The sequence below is a fragment of the Larus michahellis genome, chromosome 1 (genome assembly GCF_964199755.1).
Source record: "Larus michahellis chromosome 1, bLarMic1.1, whole genome shotgun sequence".
NCBI classification, from domain to species: Eukaryota; Metazoa; Chordata; class Aves; order Charadriiformes; family Laridae; genus Larus; species Larus michahellis.
The window spans coordinates 60883367-60905561 of NC_133896.1; the positions used below are offsets into that span (position 1 = coordinate 60883367).

At 42.8% G+C, this 22195-nt stretch overlaps 1 protein-coding gene across 2 annotated transcripts in view; it reads right to left on the reverse strand.

Annotated features, from left to right (window-relative positions):
* The window catches only part of TXNRD1 (thioredoxin reductase 1), a 41990-nt gene extending 27991 nt beyond the window's left edge, over positions 1-13999 (reverse strand). The window contains exons 1-2 of one of the 2 annotated variants that reach the window (XM_074581195.1): positions 13658-13999; positions 242-351 (exon numbers count right to left, since the gene is read on the reverse strand). In XM_074581195.1, the coding sequence (XP_074437296.1) occupies positions 242-351; positions 13658-13733 (186 nt within the window). In that variant the 5' untranslated portion in view covers positions 13734-13999. Of the gene's footprint in view, positions 1-241; positions 352-2143; positions 2162-13657 lie in introns of those variants that run through there. The other variant, XM_074581203.1, reaches the window with a different exon arrangement.
* Between the last annotated feature and the right edge of the window lie 8196 nt (positions 14000-22195).

Here is a 22195-nt window from a genome sequence, read left to right on the forward strand (position 1 = left end):
AAGTAGATTATAACCTTCCCCTCCAAACCACCTCCTAGAACCTCGCTCCAAAGCGGCCAGGATCTTGACAAGCTCTGCTTCCCATTTACCAGGGAACTTGGTCATGACCATGATCACATCCTGAGAACGGATCTCCTCCATTCTTCTCCCAAGAACTACAATTTTTCAAAGAAAGCCTACACTCTTACTATTTTTCATTGTCAAAAGTAAGTTATAGACTTCAAAATGTATCTCCCCCTACCTTTAAAGTTTTCTCATTATCTCCTATTTGCTTCTCCTGTACAAAACCAGCAGGCTGTGAAGTTTCTGTGGTGACTTCGTGCTGCCCTTCTTGCAGCTTCTGTGCTCCCTCTGTGAAATAAAGGATAAAATAATGTAGTGTCTGGAGAGACGTCCTTTATGAAGGCTGCGTTCCTCAAGCGAAATTGTCTGGGGGAGTGGCCTGGCAGCTTCATCGCTTCCTCATCAGCGGCATGCCTGTCTCAGGGGAGCACTTCCTAAGGCGCCTGATGAGTCATTTGCAACGTTAGGATGACTTGCTATATTTTTCTTTTTAATAAAATCCCATAGGAGATTTGGCTGAGATTTCAGTAAGTTTTGCCAATCCAACAGTACGCTTGGAACAAAGCAAGGAAGTAAGATTTGCTGTGGCTAAGCCTGAAACTTAATTTTTAAAGGAATATGATGATTTTTACCTTTCTGCCCAGAAAGTGATTTTCTTATGCTGATGTGTTGTCATTTTTTTCAGTCTCAACTTTTTAAACTGAATTAAACGTTTTTATTTTTCTCCTGCAATTAGTTCCCTGGAAACTTCTTTCAGTTTGATTTATTGATATAATTGTTTTTCCCATGCAACTCCCCCTCCCCCAATAATTTTTGCCACATGGTATGGGTCATACTATGAAATCTTCTAAATAAATGTATTTGGAAGTCTGGAAAAGATCTGTTTGCCCACTGGTCATAACTGATATTATATATAGATATAGATAAGGTTAAGCATATTAGTGGAAAAGAAAAAATTAACATTTTTACACATGGTGATACTTTATTTGATGTGGCATGGAAAAAGAAAAAAGAAGAAAATCTAATACTCGAATGGAATCCATTATCAGCTCTGCCTTCCTCCATATAACTCTGAGTTACGTTAAGCTTAATTTCCAACAAATGGGTCAGTACACAATTGTTTGCACTTAATCACATACATACTTTGCACTGCACAACCAGACTTAATTAGCAAACTCTGACACGTGCACATACTTATACAAACAGCCATACTGAACGCATATACATTCCTTGGGCACTGAGCCCACAAACCTGAAGAGCATTCACACACACACGCATACAAACGCAAAAAAGCATTAATTGAAAACTGGTCTGTAATCTTGTCATCTCGGTTTTCTTCTCTGAAACTTGGTGATAAAATTCCTTTACCTCGCAAAGGTATTGGGAAGAGTACTTTGCTGATGTTGGTAAAGGGCTTTAAAGACCAGAATTGTTATGAAATAGTTAATAGCAATGTTATTGATGGATAACACTTGGCCTAGTGTTGCTTGGGGAAGGAATGCAGGAATTCATGTGTGTGTATACACATGCACCTGGGAAAAGCAAGAACACAGGTTTTGAACAGTGATCTGAAACAACAGTGAACTGCACAGTAATCTGCACAAAGCAGAATTTTTTCTTCAATATATTACCAAAACTAGGGTCCTGTGGGTACCTGAGGCAACTAAAGCCTTATATTTTATTCCTATAACAAGTTTGGACAACCTCAGGAATGTTCACATAAAACTGTATCTTCACTGAGATAAAAATCTAGCCATTAGACAACACAGGCATTTATATAAATGTGTCTAATTATTTTCAGGTAGATCTGTGCTAGAGGTGCCCAGCCTTAGCAATAGCCCCAAAGCCTAAAGACAACCATAACCTCTGCCAGAGACTTGAAAGAGTCTGCACGCAGGCGGCTGCTGCTGGGGGCCTCTCCCTTGTTGGTTCGGGCAACCTGCCACAGGCAGGATGACAAAGCAGAAAGTGCTCCGCACACCACGTGCTTGCCCTCCATAAAACTCCATCCATTAACGGCAATTACAATAACCCACAGTCCTGGTGGATCAGTGCTTTCCAGAAATCAATCAGCAGATACCTTTTTGCAGAGCGAGACCGCTAAGGAGAACCTGGACCATGAAAGTCTGGATAATCCTCAGAGACGTAGCGGTGAGGACGGCACTCTTCGCCTGTAAGCATCAGGAATCAGCAAGTCTGTAGCAACTCACAGCCACTGCAGGAAGTCAGTGAGGCTCTCACTCTGCACTGCCACTGTCTTTAGTTTTTGTTAGCCCCCATCTAGAAGAATGTGGCTGTTGAGTGCTACCTCCCCTAAGGCCTGCCAAATGCTCCTTCACATGGGGGGGGGAACAAGTTTAACAAATCACTACTGTCAAAAGGAGACAAGCTTCCTCTCTTCCACCACACTGTTTTGTTTTTCTTCTTGCCGACAAAACACCCTGCCTGCATACTTGGCACCAGCTCTGGTAGCCAACAGACCCTTACATGAGCTAAATCAACTCACTAACCTAGAAGAAAACTAACCCAGGAGAAGAAAAGACGTGGACAGTTTCCCACCAGCCTAACAGGCTCAGCCAGCTCAGGGAAGGATCCCGTGAGCATCGCAGCCAGTGCCAGGCAGAAGGCATACCCACGCAGACCAGGGTGAAGGAAGAGGAGGCAGCAACATTTCTCTCCCTGGTGGCAGCAGAACTGCCAGTTTTGCTCATCAGCTTCTTAAATGAGCAAAACCCCCCACCTTTTTAGCATTTACCTAAATCCATTTCTGAAGGAGGCTACGCTACGCCTCACCGCCACCTCTTGAGCAGAGAAAAAAAAATAAATAGTGAAACAACTGTGGTATTTTTAATCCACATCCTTCCTTATTGGGAGTGAGCTTCCTCACAAAGCAAAGTCCTCCGTGGTACCAAGGCCTCTGAACTTTTGACTGTTGGTTGTGTAACTTCTGGCAGGGGTGAAAAAAGGCACGATTGGTTTCAGAAGGCCTTGACCAGGCAGGAATGTGACCAGCCCAACACAACAACCTGGACCAGCTTCGTGAGCAGAACGGCTCCAGAATAAGAATCACCTTAATCTGCAAAAGTGTCCACCCAGGGATCCAATGGGCTGCCGAGGCAGGACGTGAGGACCCACATAAAGCACCTGCCTTTCAAGTACTCATCGTAGCAGTCTGTAAGCAGCACTTCAAGGCAAAGATCTTTGCTGATTTACCTAGATTTTCTGTATCACACAGAAGGACATTATCAACAAGAACGAACTTCATATTTTTCACAAACAATGTAATTAAAAAAAGGAAAATAGCTGTCTCTACTCCAGTAGTTCAGAAGATGCCTCTAATTTTGTAACGCTTATGAACATGCATGTAACTTGCTTTACAGCCTTATCTTCACGCATCTGAGAAATACAAGCTATTTCATATGACAGTGAATGTTTACCCTACACTCAAGTAAGCTTTTTAGGTGGAGAAACTTTCAGCTTTTCCTGCTTCTAGATTTGCCCATTTCTTCCCTTTCAACACAGGTCACCATCTCCTCCGTTGCGTAAACTCAAACATTTGGAAGTGACGGTAAGAGAGCCATTACATCATCCAGATTATGACAAGGAAAAAAACCCAAGCCTTTAAAATACACACCTCCAGGCTGGATCATATTACAGATCCAGACTGAGAGTCTGCCTTGCAATCAGCTGAACTGCCAAAACTGTGAAGCAATGGAAACCTGGGGCAGGATGCAGGGAGGTATGAGAACCTCTTAAACTGCCTTTGCCCCTACAGGAATCACAATGCACCCGCACTTCCCTGAGGGCCAGGATCAGTGAGTGGAAATTAAAAAAATAATACTTAGAAACTGTACTTTGGTGTAAGTCAGACCTTCGATCTACCTCACAAGCTTTATTTTTTACTGAGAGAGAGACACAGTGCATCCTTACAGCTCATCAAGAGAAACAACAGAGTTGGCTACTGTAGAAGATGCGTCAGGGCTTGCTTAAATAAGGTCTGCATGTGCTGTGCTGTAGTGATCCTGGCCAAGAACCACTGGTACCTTTGACAGGATAAACTAGCAGAGCCCTGTGGCTATCCTCTTTCTTTCCAATGCTGATTCAGCACGTGGCTGCCCTGCCAGAGGAAGCATAAAGATAGCTTAGAGGTACATTTGCCTCCCCTACCTGAACTCAGCCAAAGTCTGCACACATAAGTCAGCAATGTTAAGACAGGCCAAGCCGGCATTATTTACATACACAGTGCTCACTGACAAGCGCTGTTAATCAAGAGTGAACCACTGATGTCCCGTGAATGCTGCTTCTGAAGGACGATATATGTGAGCCTTGAATCCTGCTGTCTACAGACAGGACCAAGATACATGTTACACCCAATTAAGCCTCTCACTCAAGTACCTCTAAGCCTTCTCACTCAAATTAGCTACTTGTCTTTAACTATGTGTAAAGTACCATAAGTGATCGCTGCACAGAAATTGTATAGCTAGAGTAAAATCCTTACTTTCCCTCCTACATGTCAAATATTAAGAAAACAGAACACAGAAGGTGAAAAAACCCTAACTCAGAGCATCTTTTGCACCTACTTACAGAAGGAGAAGCTTGCAGCAGTTGTATGTACTCCTTATGGTTTGTAATTTCAGCCTGCAAGGAAGAAGTTCCATGGTGAGTGGAACAAAAAAACCCCACCAATACTACAAAAACATGCATCTTTCCCAGGGCTAAAGGCAGTTTTTTCTCAAAGAATCTCACTGGCTGCAAATACAAGCACTGAGGAAGGAGAAGTTAAGATAGAGTGAGCTATGCGCTCAGTCCGTAAGACTGCTTGCTCACTTATCGGTTTGGTGCAGTTCAAGTGAAAAACAAAGAACTTCTGGGCCTTTGAGTAGCTCCTTCACCTGCAGAGTGCACAAACATTAACAGATGAAACTGAACAGTGAAATCACTTTCATCCTTTTCTCCCCGGATCGCAGGTCTGTTTTCCTATGTGCTGGCTTCCCACACATGCAGTCTTCACACAGCACAAAGAAAGCACCATACGCATAAGCCCAGAAAATAGCCCTCATGATCCTCTGGTTCTGCCAGTGACTTCCTTGACATATTGCTGAAATGTACAAAAGGTGTTGTAAGTGTTTGAAATGACTGTGATCGGCAGCATCCCATCAGAAAGTAGATGCACAGGTTTTCTCAGCTTTATGCTCTTTCCATGTCTGACCAAGAAGCCCTTAAAACCACTGGTGGGAGTTACTTCGTTAAGTTATTGTATTTTTCTTAGCAATCCCTGACTATCAATATAAATGACAGCTAATCCAAACCAGCCCTAACTTCACTAAGAGATTGGTTGTGTAACCTGGCTCGTTGATGTCCTTTTCTGCACTCATTTCCCTATCCACAATTGTTTGAATCCACAAACAAATGAGAACAAGGTGTTTCATACCAAGTTTGATTCTGACTCGCTCTCAGATTCAAAAATCACCAAGCTTCAAGACCGACAAGTAAAACAGTAAAGGGAATTTTTCTAAGAAATCGGAAGTTTTCCAAACTATATTATTGCTTATACTTACTCAGTGTGTTGCTGCAAAGTGCTTTAGCTTTCACGGTATTCTTGTTAATCTGCTTTTCACGCCTAACAGCTTGAGACTTCTTCCATTTAAATAAAGCATAGCTTGAATGGGATCAACATCAAAACATAATGTGGAATAACTTAACTTTGCACTTAGTTGAAATAGGGTACATGAAAAGAAACTGGGGGGCTCTACTTTGGCACAGATTTCTGTTAACGGAGTCCTGGACTCTAGTCCACAGTGTTACTCAAAACACCTATCTCCTTCATGAAAACATAAATTCTTTTTTTACCACATTTGAGTAAACAAGCCATTTAAAAGCATTTCCCTAAGTGGCAAAACATGTAGATACAAATTTTCTTCTGGAAAGTTTTCAACCTAAGTATTAAGTTCTCTAAGCCAGAGGAGAAAAAAATCTCATCATTCTCAGCAAATCAAATGCAGTTAACATATGAAAAAAGCAGAAAAATGACAGAAAACTTCATAGTGCTGTTTTCTCAAGGGAAAATAAAGATCTACTGAGAACTTTTAAACAAACCCCTACACAGCAGAGCAAGAATTACAAAACCAAGACAAGCCACAGAAAAAATAATGACGGAGGAATGATAAACGCCACATCAAACGAAAACCAAATTTTCAAGTGACATTTACCCAAGGGCCTGATTCAAAGCTCTCTACATCCAATGGAAAAGCTCCCACCCAAACGAAGGCCTGAAGTGACAAATTCACCCCTTGCAGTCCAATTTTCTAATGACTTTAGCAACATCCTCCAATCTGCTTTTCACTCAAGATGGGTCAGGGGTCAGCACTGTGCTGTGAGCAGGCTGCAGTCCACCACCTCTGCTTTCAAGAAGAATGAGAAGAGTTGCTAATGTAGGTCAAGAAGGTCAACACCAAAATACCTCCTTCTCAGCCTCTACACAAGCAGGGACTCAAGCTTACAACATGTCACACCCTGACAGTCTGCAAAAGGGGTTCTGAATTTGGCCTCAGTTCCTAGAAAAAGAAGAATTCCTACTCCTAGTCATTTCCTTTTGCTTTTCTAAATATCCACACAGCTACCACAAAAGTCCAACTGTAATATGAAAAAGTATTTTACTTTACTGATTTCAACAGGGACATCATTGTACTCCTGGGCTTGTTACGAGAAGTCCTGTAAGACACGTTTCTGACATAATAATTACGGAACTTGAAACCCTGTTCCAACAAGACCAGGGCTTTCATGCAGGCATTCCTGGTAGCTCTCAGACCACCAAAGCCCTTGACCCTATCAGACAATTGGTATTTGTCCTAGAAAGTCTTCAGCCTTTACTCTTTTCTTATGTAATTGTTTACAGTAAACCATATAGGAATTAGCCAGGTTGCTCTAATTAGCATTAACAGGGATGTTTCCTGTGAGCATAACATCACATGCTGACCTCAAATATTTCTAGAGCATCTAAAATACAGACTCTATTCGCTTAAACAGAACAAGCTGTATAAACCAAACAAAGGTAAACTTCAGAAGATTATCTCTTCCTCAGTAAAAAGGCAAGTAATGCTAAATTAATTAGGTATCTTTGACCACTTCCATTTTATTTCATTGTGAGCTAAATTAACTTGGTTATGAACAACTTAATACAAAGCTTCCCTGGCTCTGGAACTGCAGGAAAAGCTGTAACATCTCACATAATGATTTATATGCAATCTTGGCAGAGAACATCATCTTACAATACTAGTAATTTTAACATGGATTTTTGTCTATTCCCTTCAGAAGTCACTGTTGCTTTTGGATTTACCCATATTAGTATAATGCTTTGTCTAATCCAAATCAAAACAAAGGAAGCTGATTTCTGGTATGACTACCTATAGATGCTCATGGTGCCATCCATACTAGCTCACCCTTTATTTGGGATGACCCGAAAAAGCTAAGCTTCCTGCTTTTTTTCTTGAAATTCCTGCGGCCAACACAAACCTGCTGCTCCCACAAACTGTGATTAATGCTCTCATGCTAATTTTTTTTTTTTTTCTGGTCAGTAAATAAACAATTCTCTGACAAGAGGAGGAAGTAGCACTTGAACAAGTGTGGCACCTGAGGCACAGAGAGGTGAAACAGTACTCAGCAGGGCTGGAACAGGATCTCCTGGTGCTGATGCCACTCATTAGTCCCTACCGCCATCGGCCATGCCTTTATTGTCTCTACCACAACTAAAGCCGTTTATTCATTTCCACATGCCTCTTTGTAGTTAGGATTGCAACTGACTCACAGAGAACATCAAAAACCGGTGGAAAACATCTCACATACAATCAGTTTTTTTGGCCAAACAAACCAGTATTAAAAGTGAACATGGTTAAACAAAAACAAGTTTTTTGCAGGACATCCTCCCAGAATGGGCATGGAGTTTAGGGCAGGTACCGCACCGTGGAAGGTACTGGGGTACTTGGCTCAGAAGCCCATGATTATTTCCCCACACACACCAAGCAGGCTTTTTCAAGAGGGGCAAAAAAAATCATTTTAGTCCAGGGTAATCAACGTTTCTTGTCTTTGAAAACCAAAAGGATGTGGGCGGAACAATTTAATCCTGCTTGTAGCAGCCCAGCACACAATGACATAGCATTTCTGTGAGGTGAGTGAAGCAGGATAATCTAACAGGTCATTGCCCTCCAAACTGTCTTGCTGCCTAAGTGATAGGACCAACCAACCTGATGCATACAAGTTCTGACAAAGGTCTAGCTGGAAACAGTTGTGAAAGGTGGGTGGAAAACAGTAGATACGTTACACTTTTGTGAGCTAGAATTACTGAGACGTGCTTGTTTTGTGTCAGGCTGTGCAAACAGTGGAGGAGTTAAGGAAGTTAAGAGCTTCCTTCCCACCATACTGGGGATGCAACGCCAGGACACAGGTGAGGTGACCGTGACAAACAACATTTTCTTCTCTGAGCAGCTGAGTCAACAAGTAAAAACAGGTAAATTCGCTAGAGCAGAAGATGAAATGAGGTATCATCTCAGTTCACTACATAAAACCATCTCATTAGCAGCTTTTGAAGAAAAACTTAGGACTAGCCTAGACTAAGCTACTATTATTTTCTACGGAAACAGAGGTATTTGCATACTTTACTTCCTCTCTTTGCATTTGTATCTCTTTTATGCAAATAAGTGCTGAGTCAGACAGCGTTCTAACAGACAAAAATTACCAGGGGTCTCTCAGTTCCACAGGGTTTACCACAAACGAATCTGACTACATAATCAACAGTACAAGGCACAATTCATACAGGTATATGTACATAGACTATACGTGTACTACACATACAGCGCACATTGGAAAGGCAATATGCTAAGGAAAGCAACAGTTGTGAGCCCTTTGGAAGAAAAATAGAAAGTAAAACCAAACTGAAGATGAGAAAAAGAGATGGCATCGGATATAGCTTGGCAAGTTAGAGGATGGCTCTGTGAGGAAGACCTACAATGTGACATCACACTCGAAAGAGGAAGTTACTGAAGAGTAATGAGGAAAATAAGGGAGGAAAACGTGAACAAGCACTGGGAAAGAATTTCACAGGAAATACATGAGTCAAGATGGTACAGACTGGAAGGCAGCTGCATTGCAGCAGACAGGTATCAAAAACAGAGGAGGCATCAAAGACAAAACCTTCTCAGGACATAGCAGTGGTGAAGTGCTCTCACTTTAAAAGGAGAGTAAGTTACCAATCAGCATGCTGAATAAGCCGCAGTGCACAATTTTATCTGTTATTTGGTTTGTTTTCTGCAAGCACAACCAAAAAAGACAGCAAGACACCCTACCAAAGGATGTCCAAAACGGGCTTAACAGAGAAACAACCTTCAGACAGCAACAAGAGGTGAAGTCTTATCTCCAAGGAAGTCTTGAAAACAGAGAAACAATGGACTGGAAAAAGGTGGACAAGTACCATACACTGTGAGAGCCAAGCACTGCTCCTGTTCACAGCAGAAATCAAAGGGATGGTGTAACTGTTAACAAGGGTAGAGGAAAAACATGGGCAACCATGACACCACCTCCAGGAGTCCAGTCCACTTTACTCTTTCCCGTAAAGAGTGCTATGACACATCTGTTATTGTTACACCTGAGCACTTCACCTGTAAATTATATGGTCAAAACATTTGCAGGAAATACTGCAAAAATAAAAATATTTGGGGCCTCATTACTCACATGCTCACCACACGTAAATAAATGTGAATGCAACTTAATTGCCATCGGTGTTTGCCCTCCAGAACAGAACTAGGACTACCAAAGTGGATCCCCTGTTACTCTATCTCATGGTTACGCTGTATTCAGAGGCTCTCACATTAGCACTAAAAATGTGGAACAATGATTCTAACAATACACTGTTAATTCACTTTGTAGAATCCAACCCAAATTTCATTCCAAGCCTACTATAACTTTTCCGGCCCACCAGAGAGAGCACACCGTGTCCTGAGTGCCCAGTCGTGAAAGAAGCCGAGCAACTCTTCAACTTGCATGAAAGTCAAACTGATCTGAAAACACAGCTGCTCATAAAATTTAACTAGCATGAGGATCTGGGGGGAAGCAGCATTCGTGGTGATACCAACGTAGAGTCCCACAGAAACAAATAATATGTTTTATAAAGCAAAAGCTGCAACCCAGGCTATCTTAATTATGAGATGTGTAAGTTTAGCCCCTTATTGTATAGCTTTGATTTTTCTCATTAGTCCTTTCTGCAGTAAAACACATGTTTATAATACAGAAAACAAAAGTAGTGCAGAGATAAATTAACGAAAAAGATCAGGAAAAGCATTATTTTCTGAATTATTTCCAATTTTCATACCTTTACACTCACAAAATGTCATAAATACTGCACACGCAGAATGCAATTGTTGAAGTAAACGGAATGCTATTTGAAGATTGTAGGATAACTTTTTGAAAGCACAAGCTAATGACAAGAGAATGTATTTAATAGCTATGTTACGCAAAATATATATAAACACTTTATCTTAACATTTTTACTTTTTCCTGTGCTAGCCACCATTTTCCTTGCCAGTTTTGCTCAGTGCCAGACCGCTACTGTTTGCTTTTTTAAACATCCTTAGATCTTACAGCGAATTAGTAACTCTAAATTTACTATTCTCATTGACAAAATGATGAAAGGGTGGGAAGAGATCCAGAGAGTAACCAAGAAATTCTTACAGCTAGGAGCAGCTCAATTTCTTCCTCCTACTACATCATAAGTTTAAATACACATTGTCCAAGAGATATATGTCGATATTAAAAATACCTTACTGCCTGGTATGACTAACTATAGAAAGGGGTTAATTTAAGATTTTCATGTTTTACAGTCAGTTAAACAATGAGTAATTAGCTTATTTGAATTATGTTTCAGTTTTAAAGTAAATTACGTATCTTTATTCACATTTCTGTAATTATTTGTTTTTAATCTTCTATTTAACCTCTTCAACAGTACCCACAACTCCCCTCATCTCTTGCGCTTGATGGAGAGTAAAAACTTTGACTTGTTCCTTCAGGAAATGGACGTTGGGTTTCAGATAATAATCCACTGGTATGCAACCATCCCAGAAGCAAAGCTGCCTAGATGCTGAAATATAAACCTTGACGTCACAGTTTAAACCAGCTTCCCTGAAGAATTACTTTAAGACGCTGCCAGAGTTGTAGAATGGGCAGCAGGGAGTAGTAATGTCTTAAATTGAAAAAACGAAGATACAGCAGAGCATATAAACCAAAACCCAAACAGTATGCTCTTTTAAGTCATTTAGCCTAAATGAGTCAGCTTCACGAGGCTGAAAAAGCTCGTTAAGATGCAGGCTTCATTTCTGAGTTTGTGTCAGCAGATACATCGCTGTCCAGAGGAACAAGGTTTGGGCCTAAGTCCATAGCAGCTCTGTGCTGTCACACCCGCCTAGCTTTCAGTATCTGATTTAAAGCCAAATCGGGTATTTCTAAATTATAACGTGGTAGTGGTAGCATTAGATAAGGGAACTGTTGTGGGTTAACCCTAACTGATCTCAGGGCACGGCACTGCCCTCAAAGTGCAAGGACAAATGGACTCTCTTGACAGTGGTTTGAGAGTTTTCTTTTTTTCCAGGCCTTCCTATTAAGGTCAAGGACCATCCAGTGCTTCCAATGCCATGCCTTTAACTCAGATCAGAGGATTTTATACTGGTACAACTGAAAGATACTAAGCAATACGGAGCTGTAACAATAAGCCTATTGCATGAGTTTTAACTATTACGAACCTCATCTTTGTATTTGCCAGCTCTTGCTGTGCTTCTGCCTTACGCAAATTCTTACTGCGCAGGCACCTTTATTCTTTGTTTGCCAAGACTCTGACAATTTCCATTCTGCATAATAAGGCTTAAAATATAATACCTCAAAGCTATCAAGGTGCTTTAACTTCAGTGTTCTCAAATTACTGCATATATAAAAATACCTTTAAAAACAGACCCCTTTCCCAAGGATTTGGTAGAGCTGAAAACACTCCCTCAGTAGTAGATATTCAGTGAAATACTACATCCTAAGAGTGCTTTTTCATTTACGCAGGACTGCTGTACAGCACCAGATGTAAGCACAGGTTAATTTTCAGGCATTCATTATTTCAAGCTCATTATTACTCTTTTTTCATCAGGTTTTACAGACCCAGTGAGAGCACGGTTAATACTATGCCCAAAGAGCATCAGACACTGACGTTCTGACTCAGGTACAAAGTGGACAGCCGAAACACAAATTTCCCCATTGCTGTTGCGGCAACGTGCCTCAATCCTGGCAGACAGAAATCACCTCCATGGACCAGAGGGCTGTTCAGCTCCCATCTAATTCCAAATCTTTTTCCCACCTCAGCGCATGCTCATGCAGGCTGTGGTTTCCCTTCAGGCAGCAATTGTGACAAGGACCCTCAGGCCATGGGATTCTCAGTCCCAGCGCTGCGGCCAGCACACCCTCAGGGCCATGGTCCCCTACCCCGACTCAGGCCGCGCAGCATCTCCCCTTGCTCCTCTAAGTGAGATGATGTATACAGCCCTGCCCGGCCCCACCACCATTGACACTGTCCGCAAATAAAGGCAGGCAGGAAAAAAAAGTCATGCACCAGTGGTTGTGTTTGGGAACATGTAACCAACTGTTATGGTTTGAGGAACCCACAAAAATTTATTGTAATTTAGACAATTATTCTATCACCCGATGAACCCTCCCCACCTGGGAAGGGGAATCAGGAAAAAACAAGGAAACCTGGGGGTTGAAATATAAATAAATTTACTAGAATCAGACTAAATAATTAACAGCAGTAATACTAAAGAATCAGTATTGATCCTGATACCAATATAACATATACAAGGGTTACACTTGGCCAACTCTATCAGCAGGAAGCTGTGCACTCCCAGCAGTGGGCAGCAAATGTGGGACACTGCGAGCACTGTGGCTTCGGGAGGAAGGGAAGGGCTCAGGGGTCCCACACTGAGGCAAGAAGTTCTCAGGATCACAGCCATCATAGGAGAGAAAAAAAACATTCCTCAGCAAACTTTCTAATTTATTTTGAATGTGATGTTCATGGTATGAAATAATCCTGTTGGCCAGCTTGGGTCAAGTGCCTGGGTGTCTCTGCTCCTCATCCCCGCGCCTGGCCACCTCAAAAACACTGAGACCTTGAAACCCACATACCATAGCTGGCCATGAAGTAAATATCTTCACAAATTCAAACACTAGAGTCTTCAAAAAGTACAGTTTTCCCAAGCATTAGAAGAAATGTTACTGAAAAATAAAGTTAGTAGAAATTAGTTCTGTGTCACTCAAACCAGGACACTGATACAGGTGGTCGGACCCACGGCCACACCAGGTGAAAGCACATCAAAGTTGTTTTGCAGCCCTACCCAAAGACCCACCTGAAGGCACGGAGCCAAGGGAGGGCAGGGAGGGGGGCCGGACGCCCTGCTCCGACCTCCCGGGTGTTTTACCGGGAAACCACAGCGACCTTCTTCAACTCCCGCCCTGCCGCGCCCGGAGCCCACCGCCCCGCTGCGAAGCGCTACCGCGCAGGTGCCCGCCCGCCGCCTACCTGCTGTCCCCCGCCGCTCCGGGCGGCCGCCGGGCGCCTGCCGCACCGCCTGGCCCTTCCGCAGGCCGCTGCCCATGGCGCGGTTCCGCGCACCACCGCTCCGCGCCCGCGCAGCCGCCCCCTCCCCGGCGGCACCCCCTGGCGGCCGCGGCCACCCCTTCCGCTGCCCACCTGCGCGCCCCCGGCCCCCCGTCGCGGTGGTAAAGCCAGCCCCGGGCGACCGAGCACCGGCCGGGGCGCTGCGGGGGCAGCGCTCGATGGAGCGGGGCCGGGGCGAGGGGCCGCTCCTCCCGGGCGAGGCGCAGGACGGCCGGGGAAGGAGCTGGCGGGTCCCAGCGCCGGGCGGACCTGCCTGGTCTGCCACTGGAGGGATGCTGGTGTTAGGAAAGCACCCAGGAGGTGTTCTAGAAATATGGTGTTTTCTCGCGATTAAGGGTTCATTCTAAGAAATCTTTATCTATAAAGAAGAGACCTTAACTGCGAAATGAGCTGTGTGAGGCAGAAAGTCTGATGAAGCTTATCACAGCGCTCCCTTCTGGGCTCTGGACATCATTTGTCATCATCATAGAATCATAGAATCGTCTAGGTTGGAAGGGACCTTTAAGATCATCGATCCAACCATCAACCCAACACTGCCAGAACGACCACTAAACCATGTCCCTAAGGACCATGTCCACCCGTCTTTCCAGGGATGGAAATTCCATCACTTCCCTGTGGTGGAACTTACCTGACAGTGCTGCCCAGGTTGTGGCCCCATTGTGGTGGCTTTCACACGAATGTGCGGCCAGAGGGCTGCCTGCCAAGAAGGATTTCTGGCATAAACCAAGAAAACAGGCAGGGTAAGATGAAAGCCGTGACCCTATCAACCACCAGCGGACCTGCACAATGACACCTGCTGTTACCATCGGCTCCAGTTTGAGATTTCTTCATGAAAAGTGGAAACTTCTTCAACATGGCGATTGATCTGATCAGTGTTCTCACTTACGGCAAACAGGCAAATACTGTGACATTTGTTTGAAGGGTTTTAAAAAGATGCCAAACCAGCTCTTAATGGTTTTGATGGATGGATCTCCTTCTCAGTTGCACAGATTGACTGCTGGGCAAGCATCAAGGTTGCTGCAATGCCAGTGCAGTCCAATTCCTAAGGAGACTGTTGGTTCGCCCTGTAGAACTGTGTAAATCACTCACGCCAAGTGTCTCCCAGCATGAAACGTAAATGTCATGTCTGTTTATCCTATAACCCACTTCAGGGCTGTGATGATCTCACTAACGCTTTTAGTACCGGACCCCAAGCACATTGGCTGTTGGTGCTCTGCCACAGAAGTAATAATGAGGGCCGAAAGAAAGGGAAGAAAGAGAACGGGGTGATAACTTTGAGTCTTGAGGTTGAAGAGACATTGCCTCCCTGTCCTCAGCTTTTTTGCACAGTTCCTGTTTCTGGCGCTGTGGTACTCTTCCACTCGGCAGGGATATCTCCAGTGCCGTCAGCTGGAGTTTCTAATACCAAAAAAAAACCCTAGTACTAAACTTAAGACTATAAGTAGGAAAAAGTCTCTAAATTTACTGTGGGAATGATCACTGAGATTTTAGAAATTATGTCTTCCATATAGGTATCTATAATAGCAAAAATTATTACGATAATGAGGATAATAATGGTTATGGGCATTCAGGGATTATTATAGCTTCAGAAATAAAGTTATTAAAATAATTCGCTGAACAAGCTTAGGGAAGGAACTGTATTCCACGAAACTCCATCTCAATATTTTCATTAAACCGGGACTACCAGCTGGCAATTCACTCAATTTGAGAAAAATCAAGTTGAAAAAAACACCTTGGGGTGCTGTTACTGTCCTTGAAGTCCTTCATAATGTTTCATTTTGCCTATTGTTGTGCAATTATGTTCTAATCACATTTCCATTCATTAAGAAAATGTCTTATGTTGCTGTGGTGAAGATCCATTGAAGCAATGGAAGAAATGAAGTTCTATGTTTGAGATCTTTTGTAAGTTTGAAAAACAGTGCGTCCAAAAATCAGAATTATCCAAAATTACTTAAAAGTTTTAAGTAAGCATAGTAACCAAGGGGTCTGTCACTGCAGAACAGAACCTTGATGCTGCTCCTGAAGACCAGCATTCATTTTCACCTTCTTTACGCCAATCCTCCAAATCTGTTACTTCTTCCTATGGTTTTACTGGCTCACATCAGCTCTTACATTAGTTACTACAAGTCCTCACGAATTCGGCCTTCAGGCCATTCAACATACAGCCTGAGAACTTATGTTCCTTAACTCTTATTTTAATCAGACCACTCCTGCTCTTGGCTTCTTAAAAGACAACTCCTGTCTTGTTTTTCCACTGGCTTCACGGTTTCTCTTGAATCACAGCTTGTGATCAACTCCAAGGTCCTATAAAACTCTTTGCTTTTGGCTGATTTACCCTTACTATCTTGCCAGATCATCCTCTCTCCAGTCCTACCTACTTCTATAGGGACATGGTTTAGTGGTGGTTTTGGCAGTGTTAGGTTAATGATGATCTTAAAGGTCCCTTCCAACCTAAACGATTCTATGGTTCTATGATTCTTTACTTTGTTTGTGTGCTTATCCATTGAGGTCTTCTGTTTGCACTTACAGTGTTCCCCATGTTAAATCTGTTTCCTGGGCAGATCCAAAAAGTATCTGCCCTCTTTTTATTTAAATTCGGCCTAGCAATTACACTTTTTATGAGGCTTATGAAAAGCCAAGTACATCAGTTTATCTTATAATTCATTCTGAGGTGACTGAACTGCACACATGCATGAGGTCCAGTGTTGGACCACTGAAATATAAGCAGAACATGATGATACTAAGAATGGAAAGTGGAAGGAAGAGGATGGAAGAAAAATATTCCAGTTATTACTAATGTGATCTCCTGATGCCTTGTCTGTATGTTACACACTTTTTTGTCAGTCTTTGCCTTTCTCTCTCTGTTTAGACTCTTTGGGAGAGAGACTTTATCTTCCTCTGCGTTTAGAAAACACTTGACATTTCAATTTCTACTGCTGTCCTCTTCATAAATAATCTTCATGCTGTCCTTTTCCAGTAGCAAGGACACATACAGGAGAGCAGTCTTCAGGATCATAAAACTGAAAGACACCCTGGATCCTGTAATATTTCCTTGACACAGACATCAAATTAAACCCCTGCTGGAGTCAGAGATAAGTGTGCCTATTTCAGTCTGATTCCAAAGCACTGATTTAAATATGCTTTGCTTTGTCTGTTTGTCTGTTAGTTCCATCTACATTAAAATTTTGGGCAGATCCACAAAACTCCTGTGTTAAGAAGCAGGACAGCAAAGACTGTCTCATTAGAAATATCTGTAGAACAAAGGAAAGTCTTGAAAATCTGTCCTGGTTTGCATCCTGTTTTCAGTATTGGACCATTAGAAGGTATAGACTGCATAAGGTACCAGTGTTGGGATTAAAAGATCAGCTGTGATAAATTCAATTAATGTGTAAAAAGTCTATAAAATACTTAAATTATTAATAAAAATAGTAATTGCATAAAGATATTAACCGATAGTGTTCTTTATAAAGATGTATAAGGTGTCTTAATGTAAGATGTTTTACTCTGTCTTGAAATCTCAATAGAGATATTTTATAGCAAACATATTTGGTGCATGATTGCTGCTGAAGAACCCTGTAACAGAGCTGCGATAATTTCAATTGTACGTCAATGGGACGAGTCCCTTAGTTGTTTTTGAGATAACTGATTCCAGGCTCCCTGTGGCTATTATAATAGTGATCATCAAAACAATATTAGAATTTCTGTCCCCACAAAGATTTCTATATATTCCTTCTATATATAAACCGGCAGGAAGGCTGTCTCAGTAAGTGAAGAGGCCACAGTGCCACCTTCTTATAAAATACAGAATCACCTAAATATTAGCATTATAAGAGCTGACACAGTCCTTGCATTTTCACAATATTAATGTCATTGAACTACCACCAGTCATTTTTGCAAGCTTAGATTCATCTTACCTGACGTCAACCATGTAAAAGTTTGGCCTCTCGTGTAAGCTCTTGATCTAAGCTCTGTCTGTAGCCAACAGAGAAAGACAGGCATGTCTAGATGGTAACTCATCCTTCCAAAGACAGGCACTTCTGAAGAGTGAGCCTATCCCTAGTTCTTAGTTTGGACAAATTCAAGTGAGAAGAAATCCAGCTTTCATGCTCAAGTTGACAGAAGAAATCTGTGTCTCTACCTGCAAATGTGACAGTGTCTCTCAGCATCTTAGTGATAGTTAAGGGGCACAGTTAAGATGTGCCCAGTGCAACAGATTCTAAGAGAGCAATTTCAGTGCTTGTCAGGCCACACCTGGAATACTGTGCTCAGTTTTGGTCCCCTCTACACAAAAAAGATGTGGACAGGCTGGAGAAGGTCCAGAGAGGGGCCACAAAGATGAATAAAGAACTGGGAAACCTGCCATATGAGAAAAGGCTGAGAGAAATGGGTTTGTGCAGCCCTTAGAAAAGAAAGCTCAGGGGAGACTTTATTACCATGTTCCAGTATTTAAAGGGTGGCTACAAAGAAGATGGAAACTCCCTTTTTACAAGGAGTCACATGGAAAAGATGTGCAGTAATGGGTACAAGTTAATCCTCAGGAGATTCCAATTGGACACAAGAAGAAAATTTTTCACCATGAGAACAAACAGCCATTGGAATAATCTCCCCAGGGAAGTGGCAGATTCCCCAACATTGGACACTTTTAAGACTCAGCTGGACAGGGTGCTGGGCCATCTTGCCTAGACCATGTTTTTGCCAAGATAGGTTGGACCAGATGATCCTTGAGGTCCCTTCCCACCTGGTATTCTATGATTCTATGAATTTTGTTTTAGTGATGCCGCTGACACAGTGGTAATGTATGCAGGCCTTTGAATCAGTGCAGTTTGGAATCCCATATAATCACTTCTGCAGGAAGGAAACTACAAATACTGACAAGTGCCACCAGCCTCTGGAAACCTCTGATACTTCCAGGAAAGTCCTGAATTCCTCCAGTCACGCAGAGCAAAACTAAGTGATCAAATCTATTACCCTTGTGCAATTCATAGTGACGAAGGATGAGGAGAAGGCTGAGGTGCTTAATGCCTTCTTTGCCTCAGTCTTTAGTAGTAGAGTTAGTTGTTCCCTGAGTACCCAGACCCCTGAGCTAGTAGATAGGGGCGGGGAGCGGAACGAAGCCCCCATAATCCAAAGGGAGATGGCAAGGGTCCTGCTCCAACACCTGGACATACACAAGTCTATGGGGCTGGATGGGATCCACCCGAGGGTACTGAGGGAGCTGGCGGAAGTGCTCACCAAGCCACTTTCCATCATTTATCAGCAGTTCTGGCAAACTGGGGAGGTCCCAGTTGACTAGCAAATGTGATGCCCATCTACAAGAAGGGCTGGAAAGATGATTTGGGGAACTACAGGCCTGTCAGTCTGACCTTGGTGCCTGGGAAGGTCATGAAACAGATCATCCTGAATGCCATTATGCAGCACATGAAGGACAACCAGGCAATCAGGCCCAGTCAGCATGGGTTCATGAAAGGCAGGTACTGCTTGACAAACCTGATCTTCTATGACAAAGCGACCCGCTCGGTGGATGAGGGAAAGGCTGTGCATGTTTTTTAACTGGACTTTAGTAAGGCCCTTCATAACAGTTTCCCACAGCATCCTCCCGGAGAAACTGGCTGCCCATGGCTTGGACAGGAGTATTCTATGCTGGTTTAAAAATCTGGCTGGAGGGCCGCGCCCAGAGTGTGGTAGTGAATGGAGTTAAATCCAGTTGGTGGCCAGTCACAAGTGGTGTTCCCCAGGGCTCAGTATTGGGGCCAGTTCTCTTTAATATCTTTATCAATGATCTGGATGAGGGAATTGAGTGCACTCTCAGTAAGTTTGCAGATGACACCAAGTTAGGTGGGAGTATCAACCTGCTTGAGGGTAGAAAGGCTTTGCAGAGGGATCTGGACAGGCTGGATCGATGGGCTGAGGCCAAAGATATGAGATTTAACAAGTCCAAGTGCCAGGTCCTGCATTTGGGTCACAGCAACCCCATGCAATGCTACAGGCTTGGGGAAGAGTGGCTGGAAAGCTGCCCAGCAGAAAAGAACCTGGGGGTGTTCGGTCAACTGCCGTCTGAATATGAGCCAGCAGTGTGCCCAGGTGGCCAAGGCGGCCAACAGCATCCTGGCCTGTATCAGGAACAGTGTGGTGAATAGGACTAGGGAAGTGATCATCCCCCTGTACTCGGCACTGGTGAGGCCCCACCTCAAGTAGTGTGTCCAGTTTTGGGCCCCTCACCACAAAAAAAGACATTGAGGTGCTGGAGCGGGTCCAGAGAAGGGCAACGAAGCTGGTGAGGGGTCTGGAGAATAAGTCTTATGAGGAGCGGCTGAGGGAGCTGGGATTGTTTAACCTGGAGAAAAGGAGGCTGGGGAGAGACCTTATCACTCTCTACAGCTACCTGAAAGGAGGTTGTAGAGAGGTGGGGGTCGGTCTCTTCTCCCAAGTAACAGGCAATAGGACAAGAGGAAACGGCCTCAAGTTGCGCCAGGGGAGGTTTAGACTGGATATTATAAAAAATTTTTACACTGAAAGGGTTATTAAGCATTGGAACAGGCTGTTCAGGGAAGTGGTTGAGGCAACATCCCTGGAGGTTTTTAAAAGACAGGTAGACATAGTGCTTAGAGATATGGTTTAGTGATGGTTTTTGTCAGAGTTGGGTTGATGGTTGGACTTGATGATCTGAAAGGTCCCTTCCAACCCAGGCAATTCTATGATTCCATGATCCTAATTCAACCATATGGACAAAATGTGAGAACATAGGCTTTATGAAAAGAAATTCTCATGATACAGAGCAAAACTTAGTTTTGCAGTTCTCCACAGCCCCTACTCCATAAGTCCAGTATATCACCACTGACAGTCTCAGGGCTTTCATAACTGTAAATCTGTAAGCAGAACTGAACTGGGCAATAGTCCACATTTCCTCACTTCCCATCTTCATCTGACCTGCCTTCTGTGCTCCCTCTGCAGTACCCAAAACAGAGCTGTAATGAAACCCAGCTTCCCCACCCGTGGGAGATGTAGGGTTTCACCGCATAGCCATTAAGCAGTTGCTTGTCCTCTTGCACAGTAGAATTAAATAAGACATCTTTCACCATATGTATGCTCCTGAGAAATTTCAATCCCACATGTAGCTGATAATAAGGAGAAAACCCAAAACACATAACCATAGAATGCGGCTGAATGCAGATGATAACAAATAAACCCATATGAACGACCCTTGCAAATGTGTCATAGATTTACCTACAAAAAATTAACTTAAAATTTTACTAAAGCTACTTAAGTTTTTCATTTTATACTTTGTATTTCTTGTCATAAGGTTTGAAAAAGCTAAATGATGTCATCCTTTTCTATTTAAAATAAGCATTGATTTTTTTCCCCTGTGTTTCAAAAAGAGCCAAAACCAACGCAAATGTTTTTATCCAGGAGGCTGTAATGGCACAACTGCAAAGGAAGGCTCCCGTCAGATTGCATCTCAAAACTGTGTCATCGCTTTGTTGAAAACAAAGCAGAGAAGATATTGTTACAGTTTCACCTCCAACTGTTGCTGTATTATTCATGGACAAGTTAGAGGCTTTTGCCAAGATCTCTTCTAATCTTTCAAATGGTTCTGTCTGGACCATCATTTTGCACGTGTACTTTCAAGTTCTTTGCTGCCCTTGTGGAATGTTTATACTTGATGTTTCAGACATGTTTAAACACCTAAATTACCTGATTACAAGTCAGTTCTGCTCCAGGTACATTTCAAAGGGATTGCTGCTAGCCACGTTTAACCCCACCTGGCTGAGACTAACTAGCACATCTAAACTTCAAGTGGTATCGTTGGATCTACTTGCTTGACTACCCGTTCCCCTGGTGAAAACAATAAGTTGATTTTTCTTTTATCTGAAGGAACAAGACTTAGGCATTCATGTAATGCCTATCTGTCTTAGCTCCTTTTTGCTTTTGAATAGCTTTTGAAATGTTGGTCAATTTTAATCAAATTTACTTAGTGGGATATGTCTCAACATCCCACATTTCTGTATGTCTTGTGAAAGAAAGGCAGTTGAGCAGTGGTGAGGAAAAGGCTCAAAAATTAGCTCAGCTCTTATTAAAGATTGCATACAGGAGCTCAGTCTCAAGAAGTCTTCAGGAAATGGCTTAACTTGTCATGTGCTACCTGTGGTACTCCTACCTCTCCTGTTCTCCTGGTATCTAAATCATTCACAGCTCAGCTCAAAGTAGTAAAGTAATATTGCTACTGAATCAGCAGATGGGGAACTGAGGCACAATATGATTAAAATTCAGACTTTCAAAGCTATTTATGCACCTCTCAATTGAAATTGAAATCTGATGGCCTGGATTTACAGTAATTTGCCCAAGGTCATACAAGAAGTGTGCAATAGACCTGGGAATTGAATCCAAGCTTGCACCTTGCTCTTTGGACCATAATTCCCAAAGGAGATGTAGTAATTTCAG